This window comes from Globicephala melas, chromosome 1 (assembly GCF_963455315.2).
Source record: "Globicephala melas chromosome 1, mGloMel1.2, whole genome shotgun sequence".
NCBI classification, from domain to species: domain Eukaryota; kingdom Metazoa; phylum Chordata; class Mammalia; order Artiodactyla; family Delphinidae; genus Globicephala; species Globicephala melas.
The window spans coordinates 83,044,161-83,067,478 of record NC_083314.1 but is presented as its reverse complement, the minus strand read 5'-3'; the positions used below and the strand labels follow the sequence as shown (position 1 = coordinate 83,067,478).

At 42.1% G+C, this 23,318-nt stretch overlaps 1 protein-coding gene across 5 annotated transcripts in view; it reads left to right on the top strand.

The window, feature by feature from the left end:
• The window catches only part of HAO2 (hydroxyacid oxidase 2), a 214,661-nt gene that overhangs the window by 63,919 nt on the left and 127,424 nt on the right, over positions 1-23,318 (top strand). For 2 of the 5 annotated variants that reach the window (XM_060300687.1, XM_060300696.1), the window contains one exon: positions 9,329-9,416. The exons of 2 other annotated variants lie outside the window; for them this stretch is intronic. In XM_060300687.1, coding sequence (XP_060156670.1) covers positions 9,329-9,416 — 88 coding nt within the window. Of the gene's footprint in view, positions 1-3,720; positions 3,902-9,328; positions 9,417-23,318 lie in introns of all 5 variants that reach the window. One more of the 5 variants, XM_060300707.1, reaches the window with a different exon arrangement.

Here is a 23,318-nt window from a genome sequence, read left to right as displayed (position 1 = left end):
CTTAAGTTTAATTTATGATTCACATTGAAAGTTGGTTTTATAGCACTGGGCCTGTGCTTAACTAGAAACATCCCCTATGAATTATTTGTGTATGGGTGATGGGTGTGAATACAGACACACTCACACAAAACACTAGTAGAACTTTTATTTATTTATTTATTACTATTTTTTTTTTGGTACGTGGGCCTCTCACTGTTGTGGCCTCTCCCGTTGCGGAGCACAGGCTCCGGACATGCAGGCTCAGCGGCCATGGCTCACGGGCCCAGCCGCTCCGCGGCATGTGGGATCTTCCCGGACCGGGGCACGAACCCGTGTCCCCTGCATCGGCAGGTGGACTCTCAACCACTGCGCCACCAGGGAAGCCCCAGTAGAACTTTTAAATGTCAACATTTAAGTATTCCAAAGGGAGCAAAGAACAAAGTTAATTTTCTGGAGAGATTTGAAGTCCAAGGTCTAATCTACAGTTGTTTCTGTTTTGGGGTCTGCATTATGTCATTTAAAATAAGAAGAGTTAAGGAAGCAGGGGTGGGTGAAATGGAAAAGGATGGGGACAGGTGGTCAGGGAGCAAATAGCAGATTAGGTGTTGGCACACTGAAGTCGTAGTCAGGCAGCGGAGTCGTGGCCAGGTAAGAGACCCCGCATGCTTCTTCAGATAGGTGAATGTTTCTTGTACATATTTGCATTCCTCACAACACCGTGCCCAAGACTTGCCACAGAGCAGGTGCTTGGCATTTGCTGAATGCTTATATGAATGTCATCCCTCAGCTTCTTATGCGGATGCCACTGGCACAATTTCAGGGCTTCGAGAGGGCAGACGTATGAACCTGCCCCTGGGGCTCACATTTTGGTCTCTCCTTTGGCTTCTGCTGCTCACAAGCCACCAGGTTGGCAAAGCTTCAGGAACCACGTCCACTTATGTAGAACAGAGTGTGAATGGAGGCCCTAGAATTTGGCCCCTAGCAACTCTCACTGTGCCCTGGGTGCCTTCTGGGAGGATGCCGTGACCGCTATGGGCACAGCCTCCCTCCCGGAGTTACCAAATTGGATTTGTGTGTTCACACTCCCTCCTATTGTTCACTCACTCACAAATGCTGCTCATCGACAGTTTTGTGCTGCTTTCTCAGGGAAGCCTAGCGGCCAGATCCCTTTAGGAAACTGACCCCCCTCTCCCTGCACAGTACCTTTTATCTGCAGCATTCCTAACCCTGTTCTGTAAGTATCATAAACGCCGAGAGTATCTGGGACCCTTAAAGTTGAAGACATTCACTTTATTGAGGTTCTAACGGAAGGCCTTAGAGTTATGGCTCTTGGAGAAAGGGAGGATAAATGTGATATTTTGGGCACACGCTTTTCCAATTATGGGCAACTCAAACCCAGTATTGTGCCTCATCCATCTCAATCCGAAGGCTGTGGGGAGGCTGCTCCTAGACATCTTTGCACACTTAATCTCAAACCCCACTCATGCAGCTTCTAAATTTTTTAAGATTAATCAAATCTAAGTCTTGCAAAGTGGTGCACTCTGATTTATATGAGTTTTGGCAAACAGGCCCAGCGAATAAAAACTTTCTTAGTTGGAAATGACAGCATTAGGGGGACGAGGGCTGGAGAACCATACCAGGGCACCCTGTTTTGATGAGCCGGTGGCAGCTCCTGGAACTCCGTTAAAGGACTCTTAACTTGGTGCGGTGCTAAGGCGGGAGCCTCCAGGTAGCACGCGAGGACTGGTGTATCCTCCTACCCCTAGATTTATTTTTGAGCTCTAGTTCCCGTGAAGGAAAACCTTAGAAAATCTTGTCTCAGAGGGATTGGCATTAAGCTGTGCAGGATTCTGTGGTAGGGGCTGGAGGTGAAAGTTGAGAAGCTAGAATCAGCTCTGGCTCAGGAGCTCCTCAGAAGGATGCCCAGCTGCCCACTGCAGGGGTCAGTGAATTCATACTTGACTCAAGCCATTGCTTTCTGAGAAGGTCCAGTGTAATGAATCAATCTGGCAGCAGTCAGTATAGCATAGTAACATATAGTTAAGCTTGGTTCTGAGTTCCTGGTTCTGGGTTACTATTCCATCATAAGCATTTCCCTGCAGTGGATTAACCTTGATCTTGGCCTTAATGTTCGATAATCTTAACTTGTCCCATAAGAGCACTGAAAGTTGAAGCCTTTTGTCTGGCAGTGCCTTGCTCCCCTGCCATGGAGGGGGAATGAACAGAGTCAGGCTGGCTAACTAAGTGAGCTGGGGCACCAGGAAACATGCCAGCGCACAAGGGAAGTATTTTGTAGGAAACAGAGGGAGAAGCCCCGTCACACAAATTGGGCCTTCTGATGGGAGAAAGGGATAGCTATGGCCTGTCAGGCTCAGCATCAAGTACACCAGATATGGTGCAGATGGGTAGCGACAAGACAGGTTCCAGACCTACCAGGTAAGGGTCTGAGCCCCTGGGAAAACATTGGTCTTTGTCAGACTGGTTTCAAAACTGGGTAGGACTGGGCCGTGCAGCTACCTGGGAAGGAAGAACTCTTCCTTTCTAAGACATATGTCAAAGGAGCAGTACCCTCTGTGAAAACAGAAGAGGGTTTAAAATTAACACCTAGGAAAAAGTTATTTAAAATAAACACCTGGACAATACCTGGTGCGTGTTACTCTACATTTTCTTTTAAGGTCTTTTGTAAAACATGACTAGATTCTCTCAACCCATCACAGGCACTAAAATTTTTTTCTAAAGAGAGCGAAATATCAGAGTAAAATCATGCACCTCCTTACAGACAGGCAGCAGGAATTCAGAGCGCAGATTAACCTGGTGCACCAGGCAGGCGCTTGGCCTGCCTTTGCAGAGTTCATTGCTCTCTGAGAAATAAGATTAACACACAGGAAAGTACAGGGACCTGTATAAGCCAGATGATGAGTGCCATACGGACGCAGACACATGAGTGATAAATGAGGTTCATGGTCACAGGGAAAGGGCTAAAGGACCCAAGGACAAGTGGGATACAATTGGCAGGGGAAGAATGAGGGTGACAATGGTCAGAGAGGCACAGAGTGCTCTCAGGCACTGGTGAGGTAGAGTGGAGATGGATGGGAAAGAAAGGGGGAGGGCTCAATTTTTAATCTTTCTGCAGCAGAGGGAGGGTAGAGTGGAGATGGATGGGAAAGAAAGGGGGAGGGCTCAATTTTTAATCTTTCACTTTATCCAATCCAGAAAGCCCATTGGAGATGTGGAAAGATCTCCAACTACTTCTGAGGCTTCAGATCCACTCAAGGGCAAAGTCAACGATACCTAATGATTTCCTTTAGTATCCAGGTCTGGTAATGAAATCTAGGTCAGTAAAACAAAGTGACTTTGGCCTAGAATTTGGTTGAGGTTGGCGAACATTTTGCATCTTCCCCCTGAAATTGCCCTGTTGTTCTGTCATTAATAACAGCAGCAGCAGCAACAACAATAATAATGAAAAGCAAACTCTTACTCTATGTGGCAGACACTGTTTTAAGCTCTTTCAGTATATTAACTCATTTAATTTTCACGTCAACCTGATGACGTAGTTACAAGCATTATTCTCCTTTTCTAGGTGAGGAAACTGGAGCAGAGGCAGTTCCTGCTTTAACCACTGCTTTCCCTGCCTCTTATAAATTAGCAGTAGGATGATCACTGTGTAATATAATAGCAGGGCCCAGCTCACACGTACTTTGTTTGGTTTTGCTTTTAATTATTGTTACCACTTGTTCTTAGGTACCTTGCGCCATCTTGGAGAAATTATTTGAAACTAGTGCCTGATCAGAGCATTGCTTCTTTCCTGGCATAGTGGGGGATTTGGGATGGTGAGCTGCAGAGCTACCAAGCTCCCTGCGCTTTGCATTCCACAATTGGGATTGTGTGCCCAGGTGTTTCTTACCTGGGCACACTCTACAAGGTAAGCCTTCAAAGTACATATGCCCTTTGACCAGAAGACATGAAATTTAATTATTATACTTCACAATTCTCTTCATGTAATTATTGCATATCTTTATATTATATTAAAGAATTCCCATTTCTTGAACGTTATTGTGTGTTTATTAAGAACAAAGCATGGTGAGTGCTGTCAGGGGTACAGTGATGAGTAAGAAAAGGACTCTGACCTCATTTACAGTGCTCTGAGGTAGGCAGAGTATATGCAAATAATCGTCATGACCAAAATACGTTCTTCCAGGACCAATTCTGTTGTGGTTACACAATTTTTGGAACGTTCAACAAATTCAATTCAATAAACAGTTATTGAATATCTACTATGTGCCAGGTGCTGTGATAGATTCTGAGGATGCAAAGGTGAAAAAACTTTTGTTCCTGTCACCATCTATAGTTACTCTAGTTTGAAGCTGTGTGAACACATTCTAGGGAAGCCAGAGGAGGGAAGGAATAATTCTGCCTGGTGTGGGGCTAAGAGGAAGGCTTTCTAGAGGGAGCAGCAGTTGAACTGGACCTTGAAAGTTTTGTGGGACATCACTGGACTAGAAGGGACACTTTTAGGACAGGAAAAGGTGAGCAAACCCGCAGAGGCACAGAAGAGTACAGTGTGCTTGGTTAATACGCTCTACCAGGCTGGAAAGAGAAGCTGGAACCAAGCTGTGAAGGACTTTTAATAGCCATAGTACATTGTTTGGACTTTACCTTGTGCAGTGGTGGGAAGGGGGTGGGGAATCAGGTAATAAATTGGGCGATCAGTTCCTGAAATAGTCAATACTGAACTTAATTAGATTCTGGTGACTGCACTGAAAAGCATAACAGATTTTAGAGTTGAAGGGCCAGGCTTGAATCCCAATGTGTTGATTATAAGCCATGTGGCCTTGACCAGCTTATTTAACCTCAGCTGTAATCGGAGGCTAATAAGTATATCAGCCTTACAAGGTCATTATGAGAACAGAAGGAGACATTAGATAAAAATGGTTTCTATACTGTTAAGCATTGTGTAAATGTTAATTAATGATATTGTTATTTGGTGCCAGAAAAAGGGAGATGCTGGGAAAGTGTCTGTTTGTTTAATATCTTCTCTCTGTGTTGTAGAGAATTCTTGGATTTTCAGCAGTGTAAACGCTAATGGTTTGCTTTCCACGTGCCATGAAAACTGTTTTTAGATGTGATGCTTCTAAACTTGGTATACAGCCTCGCACAAACGAGGGCAATAGGAAACTAGCATTTTCTGAGTACGGTCCTGTGCCAAACACTTGGCAAACATCGTCTCGTTTAATCTTCACTGTCACCCTTTGAGGTAGTTATTATCCCCATTCTACAGATTAGGAAATCAACATTGAGAGTTAGCTTGTCCAGATGAATTAGGAAGTGGCAGACCGTGGACTTGAAAGTCTTATCTATGCTGTCATGCTTGTTGCGCCTCACTGTGCTGTCCCACAGAGAGCAAGGTGGGCGAAGGGCTGTCTTAGCCCCCAGTGGCCTTCCAATTTCCAGCTCCAATTCACCTGAGATCTTGATATCCTTACAACTGTCTCCTTCTTTATTTAAACTAGCTGGTCCTGCAATCAAATAGCCTAGATCAAACAAGCACACAGTAAATTCTTGCAGGATGACTGGCCAGTTGGTGTATCTTTTATCACTTCTCTAGATGTTTTCACCCTGAGCACCACCTACTACACTTTATTGATTTCACTGTATTCTTTGGTCTGCCATTTGGTTCTGGGGCCATTGTTCTGGAAGAGTAAATAAACAATGCTTTAGAAATTACTCACCAAAGAGATGAAAAGATACTGGAACAGAGGTATTGATAAAACATTCATGGGAGGGAGGCTATTTTAGATGGTCTGTATACTTGTGAATGAATTATATAATGTCTCTAAAATCTGTATGATGATTTATTTCAATGTATTGTAAAATTTAATTCTGTTATAGGTTAGGATTTTGGGTTCCACTTTTAATAATAACAAAAAGCCTTTTATATAAAGTAGAAAGGGCACACACTGAAAAGCAAAGAACAGTCTTTCTTGTTGACTAGCAGTGACATATTTCCTTAGAGGAAAAATCCTGCAGCAGACTTTGAGTGTCAGGAAGAAGAATAATTTATGACCTTAATACCGTAGCTGAAAAGAACAGTTAACCATTCCTTTTTGAAGCGGAGTATGGAAAGAGGGAAAGGCTTAAGTTTGAGGTTAACTCATCTTTGTTTTTAACTCATTTTTTTAAAATGTTGCTCCAAATTTTATTAGCCTTTTAAAATGTGAACTTATGCTAATATAAGTAAATCTGTAGTTTTGCTGCTTAATGAAAGTTCTATTTTGTGAAGGGAAAGCCTGTCATTATGAAAGTGGGCTAAGGGGATCCAGAGAGTTTGAATATTGAGGCTGCAAACCAGGCAGCTGCATTCATAGTCAGTACCTGGGCTGAAAAGGAGCGTCACCTTTGGAATGTTGACCAAATAAAATAATGGCAGACATCGCAGTACCAAAATGGAAAATCCAACACACTGACTTTATTTCCAGTGTGAATTTTGAGTCAATGGAACCCTTGCCAGTGGTGGAGAAACGGAAAGAGCCTTGAACCTGGAGGCAGAGGACTGGGTTGCCTGTGTTGCTGCCACTTGTTTGCTGCGTGGGCTTGTGCAAACCATTTAACTTCTCTGAGCTCAGTTTTTTCATTGATAAAATAGCGATGATAGGAGAAAGGTCCTTGGAAAGTCTTCATTTTCTAGGAGCGTGAGGCTGAATCTTCTAGAGAGGTTATGGACAGTATTAATAAATCCCCATGTTTGACCATGACTAGCAGAGTGCCTGGAGCAAAGTGAGCACTCCAACACTGCTTGCTACCTTCCTCATTCCTTCACTCGGTGCTGAGCACTAAGACCACAGCAGGTCCCTGTTAACCGAGAATAACGTGTTCAACAGCATCTGCTGCTCTGCCTTAGCCCCGCCACCGCTTTTCTGTTGGTGGGTAGCAGAAGGTATGATGTTACCTGAGCATGTATAATCCATGTCTCCTGGGACTTAAGCACTTGGGAAGCAACTGATTCTTCTCCATATTTGGGTTTCAAAATAAAACTTCTAAACTAGATAGAGGTCTAATTTAAAACTGGAATGATCAAGTGGTTCAAATGATCAGTGTCTGCTATTTACCATAGCCAAGACATGGAAACAACCTAAATACCCATCGACAGACAATTGGCTTAAGAAGATGTGTGTGTGTGTGTGTGTGTGTGTGTGTGTGTATGGAATATTACTCATTTGTAAAAAAGAATGAAATATTGCCATTTGCAGCAACATGGATGGACCTAGAGAATATTATACTTAGTGAAGTGTCAGAGAGAAAGATAAATATTGCAATACTATATGATATCACTTATATGTAGAATCTAAAAATAGTACAAATGAATTTCTATACAAGACAGAAGCAGACTCACAGACATAGAAAATAAACTTATGGTTACTAAAGGGGAGAGGGAGGGAGGGAGAGAGGGAGGGACAAATTGGAAGTATGGGATTAATAGATACAAACTACTATACATAAAATAGATAAGCAACAAGGATTTACTATATATAGCACACGGAATTATATTCAATATCTTGTAATAACCTATAATGGAATATAATATGAAAAAAATAAATGAGTCACTTTGCTGTATGTCTAAAATTAACAATCTTTTAAATCAACTATACTTCAATAAGAAAAAAATTGATCAGTGTTTGAGAAAGAAAAGTCAGATTCCACAGAAATACTTAGAAAAGGAGGCACTAGCTAGGATGAGCTCTGGGCTGGAGGGTGTCAGCCTGCAGGTGGGGTGTGGAGGTGGGGGCCAGAAGAAGAGAAGGCTGCCTCAACATTCCTTCATCAACTGCAAATTGCTCTGCCAGGGAGGATTCCCCACTTGGGATCAATAAGCTGTTCTCAGCTGATACTCTTTAAAGCCTAGAAAAGTGTGGAAGCAATCATACCGTGGGGGAGTTTCCACGTGGCCCCAGGCGTGCTGAGGTAGAAGAATGAAAGCTGCCCTAGAGAGCTTAAGAGAGAGGAAGGGAAACAGCTGTGAGCATCTCTGGACAGAAGAAACCCGTGACAGACGCACACACCGTGAGAAAGAGAAAAGGAGCAGGGAGACAGGGCAGCAGGAAACAGCACATTTCCATTCATTTCATCTTAAAAACATAATGGTCTTTTAAAAAAAAAAATTCAGGAACTGGTTCATCCTGTATGAAAATTTGTCTTTAGCAAGTGAGTAAACAAGTCAGGTTTTAACTTAAAAAATATAATTCTCTCCTGTTCACTGTCTCATCAATGTAGGCTTGATAGTACATAGTAAAGCTACAGAGTTTAATACTATAGTGGATAGTAGAGTTTAACACTGCATGTGTTGAATTTAACTTGTGACTAGTTTAGGATTGGATGAAACTGGACAGATCCAAAGATGGAAATATGGTCTTTATTGCTTCTTCTTTCACGTGGGCTGGAAGACTGTTGGTCTGTAAAGTAACCAAGATGATAGGAACATATGTTGGGAAACTAAATTAAAAGAAATATGGAAAAGGGGGAGGTAGCTACCACCTATAATGCTGTGCATCTCAATCTTTCTGAGTCTTTGTTTCCTCATCTGATAAATTAGGATAATAATGCCCGTGGGCTTGTGTAAATAAGATTATACAGCTCATATGAGAGGGCTTGACCTATGGGAGTAGATAGTGGATGCATCAATGTTGGTTCACTTTCTCTGGCAGACCACCACGTTCTCTGGTGAAACATTTGTTGACTGCCGTGCAGACATGCGTTTCATGTCACCTAAGGCAAATGGGGTGTTGGTGATTGAGCTTAAGTTTTCTTTTCCTCAACCTCGAGGGACAAGAGTTAAGTTAGGAGGGTAGATATTTCGTGTTTCTTGCTATGTCAGAGAGTTTGCTGGGGGGGGGGCGGTTGGGGAGCGGGGAGGGTGATGGCTTTTCTGGTGCCTCTGTTAATCATACAACTAAGTGGTTGCCAAGCAGCTGAAACAGCTACATTTTATGGGATGGTTTACTTACTGCTGGCCTAAAGAGAGGTAGCCTTAGAGAGGTTCCCAGAAGAAACTCAACAGTAAGTGTCCACTCCTCTTAGATACCCTGCTAAGCACTTTCAAATGCAATACCCCATTTGCTTCTCAGACTTACTCTAGGAAGTAACATCCCCACTTTAAGGAAGGGAGATCACAGCTGAGAGAGGTTGATTTGCCTGCAGACTTATTACAATCGGCACCCGTACCCGGAGGCTAGAGCTAAATATTGAGCCTGAGTTCCTTGTGAGCTGATAGAAGGGGAAGGAGAGAAGAAAAAGGACCAAGTCTGTCAGTACTGATTTAAACTCCTCATTGCTTCTGTTGTGCACATCTCTGCAGTGTTCTCAGGCAACCTCTGGAGGAATCCAGCACACATGGAATATCTCCAGCCACCCCACAGCACATCCCCAGAGCTTCAGCTCAAGAGGTAAGCCGCAGCCCACTCTGCATGCCACTGCAGAGGGCTACTTACAAAAGGGACTGTTTCAGAGTTAACTTCATTTCATTGATGAGTTTCATTTCATTGTCAAACAGACTTGCCTAGGTTGTCCACGAACACTCCTTCATTTAGGAGCCAAGTTGTGGGGTGATTTATAGGGATGTTGTTACTTAACATTATTGCTATTCTTACAGTGATGAAAGAAACCACCACTTCTTAAACATTTGCTGGCTGTGGACCGGCATTTCACATATATCCTCTCTTTTAATTCTGACAACAACTCAATGAAGTAAATATTATCATTCTCATTTTATAGACAAAAAAATTCAAGGAGGTTAAGAGGCTGCACAATGCCCTCTTTTTTTTTTTTGCGGTACGCGGGCCTCTCACTGTTGTGGCCTCTCCCGTTGCGGAGCACAGGCTCCGGACACGCAGGCTCAGCGGCCATGGCTCACGGGCCCAGCCGCTCTGCGGCATGTGGGATCTTCCCGGACCGGGGCACGAACCCGTGTCCCCTGCATCGGCAGGCGGACTCTCAACCACTGCGCCACCAGGGAAGCACTATGCCCTCTTTTTAATACTCAAGAATGTGGTCTTTCCACCTCACCATAGTCTCTCAAATAATTATTCTCTACATTGAAATGAGACGTGAAGACTGGGCTCTGGGATTTCAAGACTGCTGCACTCCTAAATGAATTTCGTCCTCTATAAAGTTAACTTCCATCCCCTAAACCTTTACACTGAGATAAATTAATGGATCAAAGATAGGAAAGATGATCTCTGTCCCTTTCAAGGCATCTCTCAAGTTTATGATTCTGAAACCAGGGTACGCCCGCTGGGCTTAGCTTTGAATTGTTCCTCACACTCCACCGCGGATGCTCACAAGATTGTTGACTCTTTCTTCCTAATGTTTCCTGTATTCATTCCTTGTCGTCTACTTGCACTGTCACCACTCTCCTGTATTATTTCAATAATTTCCTAACTTCTCCTTGCCTCCAGGCTTTTCCCATTCTAAATCTTGCTCCTAGATCAGTCTTCCCAGAGTCATTTTGTAAGTGTCAGTTCCCATTCAGAAACATTCCATTGGTATGATGCATCCATTTAGGCTGACGTTGGAGAAGAACAGTTAATGACATGATATGGAAAAAATGATCACGGTATGTTATTAAATGAAAAAAAAAGTTACAACATACACCCAGTGTTACTATGGGTGATCTATGTGTGGTGGAATCATGGATGACTTTATTTTCTTTTTGCTTATTCAGAGCTTTTAAATTTTTGGCAATAAACATTATGCTTATAAGATAAAAAACTAGAAGTTACAGTAAAAAATAATGAAAAGGTATTCAGGATACTGTAAAAGAGAACAATAATGAGATTCTATTCCATTTTTTTAAATTGAATATATTTGACATAACATTGTGTAAATTTAAAACATGTTCCTTTGATACATTTATATATTGCAGTATGATTGCCTTTGTAGCTATATTTATCATTACATAATTATAGTACAATATTGTTGTCTATATTCATTATACTTGCATTTGATCACTATGGCTTATTTGCTACTCATTGTAAGTTTGTACCCTTAAACAACATCAATCTTATCTCCCAAGATTCCATTTTTTTTACCATTCAATTAGCAAAAAAAGTAAAAGAGTTACAATAGCCTGTGTTTCCAGGGGTGTGAGAAAGGGCATGCTCATGCACTGTAGGTGGGGAAGTAAACTGATACAATTTTTGTGGAAGATAATGTGCAGGATTCATTAAAGTGAAAAATTTGCATATGCTTTTACCCAACAGCTCTAATTTTAGGAATCAATCGTATAGAAAGACAGTTCTCAAAGTTTAAGCTAGGCCAACAATAGTAGCATCACCTGAGCAATTTTCAGGTGCAGCCCCTAAGCTACTAAATCAGAAACTATGGGAGTGGCATCCAGGATCTGTGGTTCAACAAATCACCTGGAGAGATGATTCTGATGCATGTTGAGACTTTAGAGCCACTACAAGAAATACCCTTCCTAAGGAGGTACCTTTGTGTGAACAAAGGCACAAGGGTTACTGTACAATGATATACATTACTACCTTATTTGTAATGTTGTAAAATTAAAAACAACCTATGGGGACTTCCCTGGTGGTCCAGTGGTTAAGACTTCACCTTCAAATGCAGGGGGTGCAGGTTTGATCTCTGGTCAGGGAGCTAAGATCCCATATGCCTCGCAGCCAAAAAACCAAAACATAGAACAGAAACAATATTGTAACAAATTCAATAAAGGCTTTAAAAATGGTCCACATCAAAAAAGTCTTTAAAAAGCAAACAAAAAACCCCCTATGTATTCAGTAGGGAAATTGCTAAATAGGTTTTATTAATTTATCCTGTGAAATACTTATGCATTGGTTAAGGAGAAAATGTATTAGCATGGAAAGATCATTAGTACATATGGCTTAATTTTTTAAAAAAGTATTGGGTTGGACAAAAAGCTCATTCAGGTTTTTCCATAAGATCTTACAGAAAAACCTGAATGAATTTTTTAGCCAACCCAATAATTTGCAGAAATAAATATCATATTATTAACCACAGTTTATATTGTTTAAAAACAATAAATTTATTTATTACTTATGAAAAGAAAATCCTCCCACTGGCTCCTATAATATAGAATTAAAACTTCTTAGCCTGGTAATGAAGGTCCTTCGTTATCTGCTTCAGACCTGATTCTCCAGCTCCATGCTCCCCACCCCCAGTATATCCATAAAGAAACTCTGTTACTATCAAATTATTCTGAGAATGGCTTCTACTTAGCCTTATTTCCATTTTTAGTTGAGGAAACTGAGAAATGTAAAGGTTGAGTGATGACTTGCCTATGGTCACATGGCAGCATTTGAACCTGGATGCCTTTTACCAAGTTCCAGCTCAAGTGTTTGTTCCACTCCTCCAAGCTGGTTGGCTAATTGTTCCCCAGTCTGGAACATACCTCTTTGCCTTTGCTCATGCCATTTTCCTTTCTTAAAGTGCTCTGAATCAAGTCTTACGTCCTCCCTGAAGCCTTTCTCCAGGACCCTAATCAATGGGGGATCATCCTGAGGCCCTAACCCCCATGTAGTTAAACCTTTCGTCAGGTACTGAGCCTCCCTCACCTGTTCTGCAGCATTCCAGGTTTATTCAAGGAGACTCTCATACCTTGGGACAGGGACTGCTCTGTTCTTTTTTGTTCTCAGTAATTGATCTGCAATAAGTGGTTGTAATTGATGAAAATGATGATGGATTTGTACTTGGATATTTGCTATCAATATGTCAAAGATTTGACTTACATAGCATCAGTGACAGCAATCAGAGAAGCCGGCTCCCAGCACACCAGTCCTTGGAATTTAGGAGTTGGATTAGGGATGCAAATGAGCCTTCTCTAGGTACATCTTTCCGAATAGTTTTGGCTTCCAAGTGGTATAAATGTTTTACTTATTCACAAAATAAAATTGTGTGAAAAGATAAAAAATAAAACAAACTTTACATTTTAATACAAACAGAAACAAATGCATCAAATTGTTTATCAAATTGACAATCTAGGGCTTCCCTGGTGGCGCAGTGGTTGAGAGTCCGCCTGCCGATGCAGGGGACGCGGGTTCGTGCCCCGGTCTGGGAGGATCCCACATGCCGCAGAGCGGCTGGGCCCGTGAGCCATGGCCGCTGAGCCTGCACATCTGGAGCCTGTGCTCCGCAACGGGAGAGGCCACAACAGTGAGAGGCCCACGTACCGCAAAAAAAAAAAAAAATTGACAATCTAACCACACAGACAAAAGGATTCAAGTAAAATTCTGAACATGATGCTCTATGTGAAGTTTCTCAGTGTAGGGATAAAAAGGACTTCAAAGAAATTTTAATTTTACTTAGTTGCTTATTTGTTAATAATTATAGTGCTATTGGAATCCTAAAACTATTCTATGCATATTGTTGGACAAAGCAAATAACTAAATGTATTGATGTCGTCATGTAGTAGGCAAAATAACGCCCCCCTTCCCAAGTTGTCCACATCTGGAACCTGTGTTTGCATGGTAAAAGAAACTTTGCAGATAGAATTAAGATTAATTCTTAATTTAGGGAGATTTTTCCAGATTATCTTGAGTGGGCTCAGTGAAATTGCATGGGCCCTCAAACGTAAAAGAGAAAGGCAGAAGAGCAGGTAAGGGGGGGAGAGGCAGGAGAGAGTCAAGTTATGAGAAGGACTCAACCTGCCACTGCTGGTCTTGAAGTTAGAGAAAAGGGGTCATGGGCAAAGGCATGCAGTCGGCCTCCAGAAGCTGGGAACAGCCCTCAGTTGACAGTCAGTAAGGAAATAGGGACCTTAATGCTCCAGCCACAAGGAACTGAATACTGCTCACAACCTGAATGAGCAAGAAAACAGATTCTTTCATAGAGATTCCAGAAAGCCCTGCTGATACCTTGATTTTACGCTGGTGAGATTCATAACCAGCCTTTGACAGAAGTGTGAGAGAACAAATATGTGTTGTTTTAAGCTGCTAAATTTGTGGTAGCTTTTATGGTAGTGTATTGGTTTGCTTGGGCTGCCATCACAGTGTACCACAAACTGGGTGACTTGAACAACAGAAAATCTGGCAGCCGTGTCCAAAATCAAGGTGTCGCAGGCTTGGTGCCTTCTGGGGGCTATGAGAGAAGGAACTGTTCCAGGTCTCTCTCCTGGGCCTGTAGATGACCGTCTTCTCCCTATGTGTTCACATCATGTTCCCTCTGTATGTGCCTTTGTACCCAAGTTTCACCTTTTCATAAGGGCACCAGTCATAGTGCATTAGAGCCCACCTTAATGACTTCATTTTAGCTTCCTTACCTCTGTAAAGACCCTATCCAAATAAGATCACATTCTGAGATACTGGGGGTTAGGGAACTCAATATGTGTGTATATGTATATATGTATGTGTGTGTATATATATATATATATATTTGTAAATTATGTATATACAAATTATATTCTGTTTATAAATTACACACACACTGATACATATATATATATATATATCTGTATGTATTTCCCCCTGACCATGTCAACCAAAAGGATCTAAAACCAGTAACACCACTGCAGCAGTGAGCACACCTTGCACCCAGATCTTGATTTCTAAATATCATTTCCCACTAAAGAAATCAGGGCTCTTTGAAGAACTAACTGCTTCTGATTCTGGTGCAGGGCAAACACAAGTGAGCCTGGGGAATCTTGGTGTGCCAGGAAGAAAGGAAATACTTAAAGATTAATGAGGTCATGTCAAAAGGACACAGGATCTTGCTTGAAGTGGTTCCCACTGGCCAACTTTGGAATAATTTGAACATCAAAAAGAAAATGACAGTAATGGATTAAAATCCATTGAATTTTTTTGAAAAAAAGCCCATGGGTCCACAGTCATACTGAAAAACAAAGAACTTAAAAAAAAAAAAAAGGACTCTACCTAATAAATGCAGAAAGAGTGATAGAATTAGAGAATCATTATATTTCAACCCCTACTGTGATAATAGGTTCAGGCAAGTATCATCAGCAGATGCTAACCACTGAGTAAAAAGTTCTTGAGTAACAAGATGTTCACACAGAATCAGTATATTTCCTCACAGATTATTAATTACAAAGGGGAGAAGGTTTGGTTTGGAGAGATTTGGTGGTTATTACTTTAAGTGATCAAACTGAGCATCGCCAATAGTGGAACAATCTGACGTTATTCGAGCCTTTTGATATGAAGCCCACCTTTGGATTATTTTTACTAAAAAATATTTAACTTAAATCTAACCATAAGAAACAACCTTATAAACCCAGACTGTGGCACATTCTATAGGCCGTTGGTTTGGACTCTTCAAAAAAGTCAAGGTCATAAAAAAACTGTAGCTGAAAAAGCAGTCGGATTAGATTAAAATAAACAAACAAACACCATACGCAATATGGAGGCTTCATTGGATTCTTGATTTTTTTAAAAATGCTATGAAAGACATTTGGGAAACAATTTGGAAAATTTTAGTAGGAAATGCATATTAGATAATACTATGAAATATGTTGCTAATTTTTCCCTTAAGTGTGATAATGATGTTGTGATTATGTTTGAGAATGTCCTTATTCTTAGGAGACACATGCTGAAATTATTTGGTTCAGTGCCATGATATCTGCAAGTTATTTAAAATAGTTCAGGAAAAATATGGTATACTGGAACCGGCTCTTACCAGCTCCTGAGAGCAGATAAATATTCAGGAGTTTTGCAAGCCATTTGCTAAACTAATGGTTTAAAATTAGCTTGAAATCAGTCATGGTGAGAGTTTTTTACACCACAGAAACTGGCACATGCTACAACTAGGGCTTCCTCCCCTGCCCCCAGAGACCAGGTTTATCAGCACACCACTGAATATGGAATCAAATTTTAATAACTGGTGAAACAATTCAAGTGTCCCTTGTGTTCAGTATGGTATTCTTTCAACCTTCGTGAAGATTTTAAAATTTTCAAAATAAAAAGTTGGGAAAAACAGAAAAGGAAAAGATCTTCCTTCCTGGGAATGTGAAAATCACAGAGTGAAGGATATGGCACAGAGAGAGGGCGCTTGGGAATCTACCAGGTGAGACTCGGATGTGTCCGTGACCTTAGGTGGGTTGACTGGGAACCTCTGTCTGAGGCCAGCCTGGTGCCTTCAGGAGAGAATAGTTGCCTGTTTTTGCTCAGGGTGCACTGAGCTGCTTCCCTTCCTTCCCTCCAGGCCTGGAGCTGAGCTGCTGGGGGTGAGTTTACTGGATCCCATAGGAAGTTTCTAATTCGAATTCCTTTGAATAAAAGTGTTAAGGTAGTTGTGACTTGTGTGGTAACTAAGGCAGCTGTGGGTGGCAGACTTCATGTTCCTTTCCTTTCTATTTGTCTTTTCATTACCCGCGGTTCCCCTCCTCCCTCTCATCCTCTCCTCTCTCTGTACTACCAGGAATCCCCACCCCACACCTGTGCCTAACTCACCTGCCTTCTAGAAGACTCTCAAGACCCACCTCGTCTACTAAGCGTCCCCACGATAACCTCTGCCCTTCTTTCTCATGGCACTGATGTCTGTTTTACATCCTGACATATTCTGTTCCAGGATGAGTTTTGTGGCCGATATTTTTAACTGATCTGTAAGCTCTTTGGGGGGCAGGAACTGGATTTGATGTATACTTGTTATGTAAAGACACTTCTTTCCCCCAGCTGGAGGTTAGCGTAAAATATCTATCAGATTCAATAGAGTTGCTTTCCTCTCCATCTCTTCTCGATTCTCTTTTTCTCTTTTTCCATTGTTCTCTCCTTCGGTTCCCCCTAGTTTGTTCCCTGTGTTTGTCCCAGGCCTGCCCATGCTCTGTTTAGTTTCTTTCTTTCCCCTTCTTTTATCCCTTTGTTTGTCCTGCCAAGGCTGCAGTTGTGGCTGCCTCCTAATTCTGGACCTCTTCTCACGACTTCCCCTTGGTCATGGAACTTTTGCACACCTACTTGCTCTTCAAGAAGAAAAGCTGCCTCTGAGAAACGTACACTGTCCTCTTTCAAGGCTATCCATCCCTCAAGATTCCCGGCTTCACAAAGGAAGTGGTGCTGGGGCAGCACATAACTCTCAGACATCTGCATCCCACATTTTTTTCTCTCCCATCCCCTCTCCACCCACTACCCACCCCCCACTCCCCGCCTCGAATTCTCTGGACTGATTCTTGTGGTAAAATCTCACACGTTTTCTCAATCTATATGCAAACCAGGTAGGATTGACAGCTGAAGAAAGCTGCACATTGCCTGGGCTCAAAGTTATCTGTTCTCCCTCTGAGGGAAAATCTTTGAGCTCCGTGACAGTGCCTCGAAGCCATGGCCCTTGTCCTAGACTCTGCCCCGGCCCAGGCGAGCGCCTGACCCCTGCTAATGTGTGGGACCTTTAGCAGCAGAGAGTGGGGGAAGGTAACCAGAGCCCCCCGCATGCCAGTGATTCATGTTCTCTGAAGGGATCAGAGTGTTATTAGAAACCTCGCCTGCCAAATGTGGGGCAAATGTAACCAATTTATTAATGCCGAAAAACCAATGTGTGAAATTGGACCAAGAGGAGAGGGGCGCCAGCCCCTCTCCCCACTTCCTGCTCTCTGGCAGTGACAGAGGGCGGGTGGTGGACAAAGAGTTCTGTCTTCTGCAGGAGGACGTTGCTGTCATAATCACATGTGATAGTGACAACAAATATTCCTGGCTGAAGCTTCAGAGGGCTGGGAGATAATTGCATCCACCATCCTCAGCCTGGCTGTGATGCCTCAGCCTGCAGCTCGCAGGTTGTAAAGCGCATTGGGCAGGAAGGTGGGGAGCTTGGTCTTGGTTTCCCTCTGCCCAGCTCTGCTCCTCAGTATTGGGACCAGGTGAGAATGGGGAAGTAAGAATGCCCTGCCATTTGTGTGCTTCTTTGTTTGTTTCTTTGTTTTAACATCTTTATTGGAGTATAATTGCTTTACAATGGTGTGTCAGTTTCTGCTGTATAACAAAGTTAATCAGCTATACATGTACATACATCCCCATATCTCCTCCCTCTTGCGTTTACAATGTCTCTCAATTTCCAAACTGATGGCGTATGGTGGTCACTTAGCCCTTTTCTATAAATGGTCTTAGACTGATCTCTCAGGGTTTCCTGGGTGGTTGCAGTTTGTCTCCAGCAGAGAGGGTTCCTTCAGAGCAGTATGCATTTTTCTATGCCTCATTGCCATGGATTGCCCTCTAAACAGGTGGTTGAGTTGAAGACATTAGCAGTCCCATTTATTAAAGAATTACTCTATGGTATGTTATCATCATACGTTATTTCATTCAGTCCCCACACAAATACCCTCGTGATGTAAGTATTGTTATTCTTGAGGAAACTGAGCTCAGAGTGTTAATGAACTTGCCCAAGATCCTAGGGTTAAGTGCACAGGATTCAAGCCCATGTCTGTTTAACTGTGCTCTTCACCACCCAAGTTTAAGAAGTGGAAACCCACAAAATCCTTTGGTAATCTGGTGGGATAGTCAAGAAGCAAATATGGGAAATTTTCTTGCTAAAGCTGCCTTGGAAGTCTCATATTTCAGGTTATTAATTTTCGAAGAATCAGCTTCCCATAAAAACAATGAACACACATTTCACAAGAGAAGAAATAAATGTTTATGATGATTTGGAGAAACTTTAGAAACTTTCAAAATGTCAGGCTTTTTTGGGTTGGCATCATTATCATTTTACAAGACTATGGGGTGGGAGATGAGATCTGGTTATTTTAGATTCCTAGCTATTTAGGTTCTGGCTAAATGTCATTTATTTTGTAATGTGTCACCACATGTCGTGTCTCAACACGAAAGGCAACATAATGTATAGCGGGGAAGTCTGATTAGTAAATCTTGAATTAGTGTCTTGTTAATAGTTCTGTTATGAAGGAAAGATGCTGATAGAATCCCCTGTACCCGAATGCCATTAAATTCACATGTTCTTTTCTGCCGGAAATGTGCTAGATGCATTACAGTGTCTTTCTGATTGGCATGCTATGCCTAAAGGGCGGAGCTGCCTTCCATTTCTGGGAGGTTTTTCTCCTCCTCCGCTTTCCAGTGATAGTTTAACTGGTCTTGAAGCTGCTGTGTGTCATGAGGCAGGAGTAGTTGTCTCTTCAACTGAAGGGAAGGAGGGTCAATGCTAACATCACTGAGATCTAGAAGCAAACTTCAGTCTTCATTTTGAATTAAAATCCAATCAATTCCTCTTGCTTTTTTTGGTATCTAGAAGAGTGTCTCTATTTCTTCCTCCATCTCCTATAAGCTGCAACTCCCCCAAATCTTCTTAGAAGAATAAATCACTCACTAAAAAATGTCTGTAAGCCAATGAAGTTATATTTATATACTTAAAAACATTTTTTAATGTCTGAAAAAGGTGAAAACAGCTTTTTTGTCCCTATAATTTGGCAGCAGTAAAGGACCCTTTAAGAATTTGAAAATTGGGTTGTCCTCTGAGAGTTGAATTAGTAAAATTCATACTCAGTCGCAGTGATTAGCTGTGTCATATAAGAATAATGACAACTCCCAAAAAAATAATGGCAGTAATAAGAATGCAAGGGACTGACTATATACGTGTCAATCCAACCAAAAGTTGAGCCAAGAATCCTCCCAAGGAGACATGGCTGAAATGTAGGTGTAATTTAGTAAGAGGAAAGGGAATGGAATATACTCTATCCTATCTGGGGATCGACTATAAACAGAGATTGATCCCAGAGGATAAAAGGAAAATCTAAAGAGTGCCGATCTTAATCTTTTAGAGGCAAAGAAGCCTTTCTAAATGGCTCTGAGCTTTATGATTTTCTTGGTAAAAGAAAATCTTTCATTTTCCTATAGTGAAAGCTCGCAGACTGGCACCTGATAGGCCAAGTCTGGCCCACATACAAATTTTGCTTTGTCTACACTGTGTTGAGTTACAGTATTTTTAAAAGTTGTCAATTAATTTCACATAGGAAAATATAGGATTGTAGCTTTTATTGAAAAATTGGGAAGACCTGGCTTAGCTAAACTGTCCACAATGGGCTGGAGCTATAAAGCAGCAGCTGCTCCCTTTAGAAGAGCGTTCACTCTCCAGATTGCCACAGTCTCCACTATTCCCTATCATACCTGCTCCCTGACCTGCTCGATTCATCTATGTTTCAGTCTTTTGAGCCTCTTGGGTTTTGAGTGTGTGACCCGCCTAGTGGGTAAGTTGGCCTTCAGCTACTTGAGCTGAAATTAGCTTCTTAAGACCCTGAACCCTCCTTGTTCTGATTCCATGCTCAGCATGCAACCTTGTGAGAATCTGGCTTCCCATGTAATTTGCCTATAAAGAAAGAATGCATTGATCTTCTGCCCTGAGCATCTTGCTCTATATGAGGTAGTAGCTAGAGTAAATTTTAAAAGGTTTCGGCTTTGGAGTCAGACAGGCCTGCTTCCAATTCTGGCACTGACACTTGCTAGGTAAGGTCACCACGAGGCCTCTTGGCACCCCGCCAGTTATCTTCTCCTGGAGATGTCACCCTGGGTCACCTTGGGCCACATACCAGAATATTCAAATTGAAAAAACATTTTATGAGCAAAATTGATACCCCTAAGTCACAAATGACAGCAACCCCACATCTAACCAACCAACAAACAAACTTAAGCTTCTCTAGAGATAGTACACATAACAAAAGGATAGAAAGCTACTGATCGGAAACACAAACTCTGATGGCTGTCTGTCCTAGAGAGCCGGAAGGGGAAATGGTGGCCAGAACATGGATTTTGAACTTAAGAGACTTGTATTCAAGTCCTAGTTCTTTCCTTTATTAACTGTGTGAACTTAAAAAAGTCATTAACAGCTCTGAGTCCCCAAAATAAAAATTCTCTCCCTACATACCCCATTGAAACTTTGTGCGGATTAAATAAAATAAGGTGGGGAAGATACTAGGTAAACTGTAAAATGTATGGAATTGTTAATATCAAATTTTTATACACCCCAGTGAACATAAGAGTAGAAGTAGGGGCTTCCCTGGTGGCGCAGTGGTTGAGAGTCCGTCTGCCGATGCAGGGGACACGGGTTCGTGCCCCAGTCCGGGAAGATCCCACATGCCGCGGAGCGGCTGGGCCCGTGAGCCATGGCTGCTGAGCCTGCGTGTCCAGAGCCTGTGCTCCGCAACGGGAGAGGCCACAACAGTGAGAGGCCTGCGTACTGCAAAAAAAAAAAAAAAGAGTAGAAGTAGTAGTAGAAGAACCCAAGAGGCCCAAACCTGGAGTTTCTAGCCTGCCAAAGCAGCATTCACAACCTAAAGATCAGTGCCAGGTTCAGAACACCCATAACCTGGAGTGTACATCGAAGCCTGGAGTGCACATCAAATTAGACTCTGGTTTGGGAAATAAAATAATAATATCCAGTGATAATTAGGGTGGGGGGAAAGGGTCTCACACACGTTGTTGGTGAAAATATAAATTGGAACAAAGAAGTCACGTCAGCAGTACCTATCAAAGTTTTAAATATGCACTCAGCAATTCCCTTCTAGGAATTTATCCGATGGAAACACTCTATAGTGAGCAAGAATACCTGTACAAGAATGTTCAAGGCGGACTTCCCTGGTGGTCCAGTGGTTAAGACTCTGCGCTTCCACTGCAGGGGGCACAAGTTCAATCCCTGGTCGGGAAACTAAGATCCCACATGCCACTTGGTGTGGCCTAAAAAAATAAAAACTAAAAGAATGTTCAAGGCAACATTACTTATACTATAAAATACAATATAAAATTAGCGCATATTCTTGTTATGACGGCTATGCAGCATTAACAAAAATGAAGTAGATGTGTGTATATACATATATATGTGTGTGTGTATATATATATATATATATATATATATATATATACTGAAATGGAATGGCTGTCTGTAAGGTATGATTGAGTTACAAAACGCAAGCTGCAGTACAGTATAAACAGTGTGACCCTATGTTTTTAAAATAACCTAGGTATATATATGTACCTAGAAAGAGTCTAAACATATACAAATCTAACTTTTAACATTGATTTCCACTGGAGAGAGTAGAATGTAAGGAAGAGACTTCACTTTTTGCTTTACATACTGTTATGTTACTTGAATATTTTATAATGACCAGGCATTACTTTTGTAATTTTAAAAACACAACTAGAAATCAAAAAAGAAAAGTTAAACCAATATTTCAGCTAGGGAAAATAGAATAAAATATAATTAAAGAGCTCTAGCCAACGGTAGGAGTAAGGCCAAGGAACAGAAGCAGGGGCACAGAGCCCAGAGAACCACATGCCTGGGGTCTCCCCAGTAGCTGTTCCCACACACACCTGACCACTGATGTTTCAGGACCACGCCTGCCCTCCTGGACTTGTGGTGCTCTGCTGGCAGAGTCGGTCTGTGTCTGCATAGTTGCCGCTCCTACTGCAGTGCTGCCAGCAGTTTTCCTATTTCTGAAATTGAAGGTTGCAGCAAATGCCTTCGAAATTAAGAGTCGTGCCCATGGGGCAAAGCACTGGGGCTTCTAAGAGAGACTGTTCTGTTCCTGAGAATTTAACTGGACTATCCCTGCTCCTTGACTTCTGCACTTTGTTTTTGTATTAACTCCTTGTGGCTTTGACCTTGGATTTGACCACAGATGCTGATTCTGCCTCTGCTCCAATCTTGTGTCTTCTCTTATGGTAACCTACTGTCCAATTCTGGCCCATTCCATGACTCGGGTTTTCTTCAGGGGCTGGATTTGGGCAATTTCTTCACGCTTGCTTCCAGCACCTAATCCTCTTCTAACCCTACTTTTAACTCTGTCATCCTGTCTCAACACTGATGTCACCAGCAAAGAGGCCAGCATGGGCCCAAACAGAACTACAGACATGATAACTACAAGACATGATAACTCACGATAACCGTACATATGGGGCACTTGGGACACTTGCTGTCTGGGAAGAAGCTGGCCTTCACTTCACATGTGGTTCTTAATGAGATGATAGGAAATCAGTGGCAATGATCATGCTGGAGTCAGTGCTGTTGTTTCTAACAGCCCCCAACACTTTGGGAGCAATGTGCCTAAGGTGGTGTGTGTTTTGTAAGTTATGACTGTATAGAGGGAGATGGAAGGCCAGCAGCTTGAGCCAGTCTATCCCTTTTAACTTGCCTGGACACTGTCTTCTCCAAATGATGATCCTTATTTATTTTTCATTTCATGACACAGAACATGTGGGAAGATTCCAGGAGTGAACTTAACTTTCTTTTGAAGCATCCAGTGTGAGTCAGAATTGTGGCTGCACATAGCTAGGGACCTTTCCTCTTCTCAGACTTCTCAGCAAGCAGGCTGGGTGAGATCCGTGCATTGACAAGGGAGATGGTTAGAGAGATACAGCTTCTCCCAAGGCTGGAATTGAAAC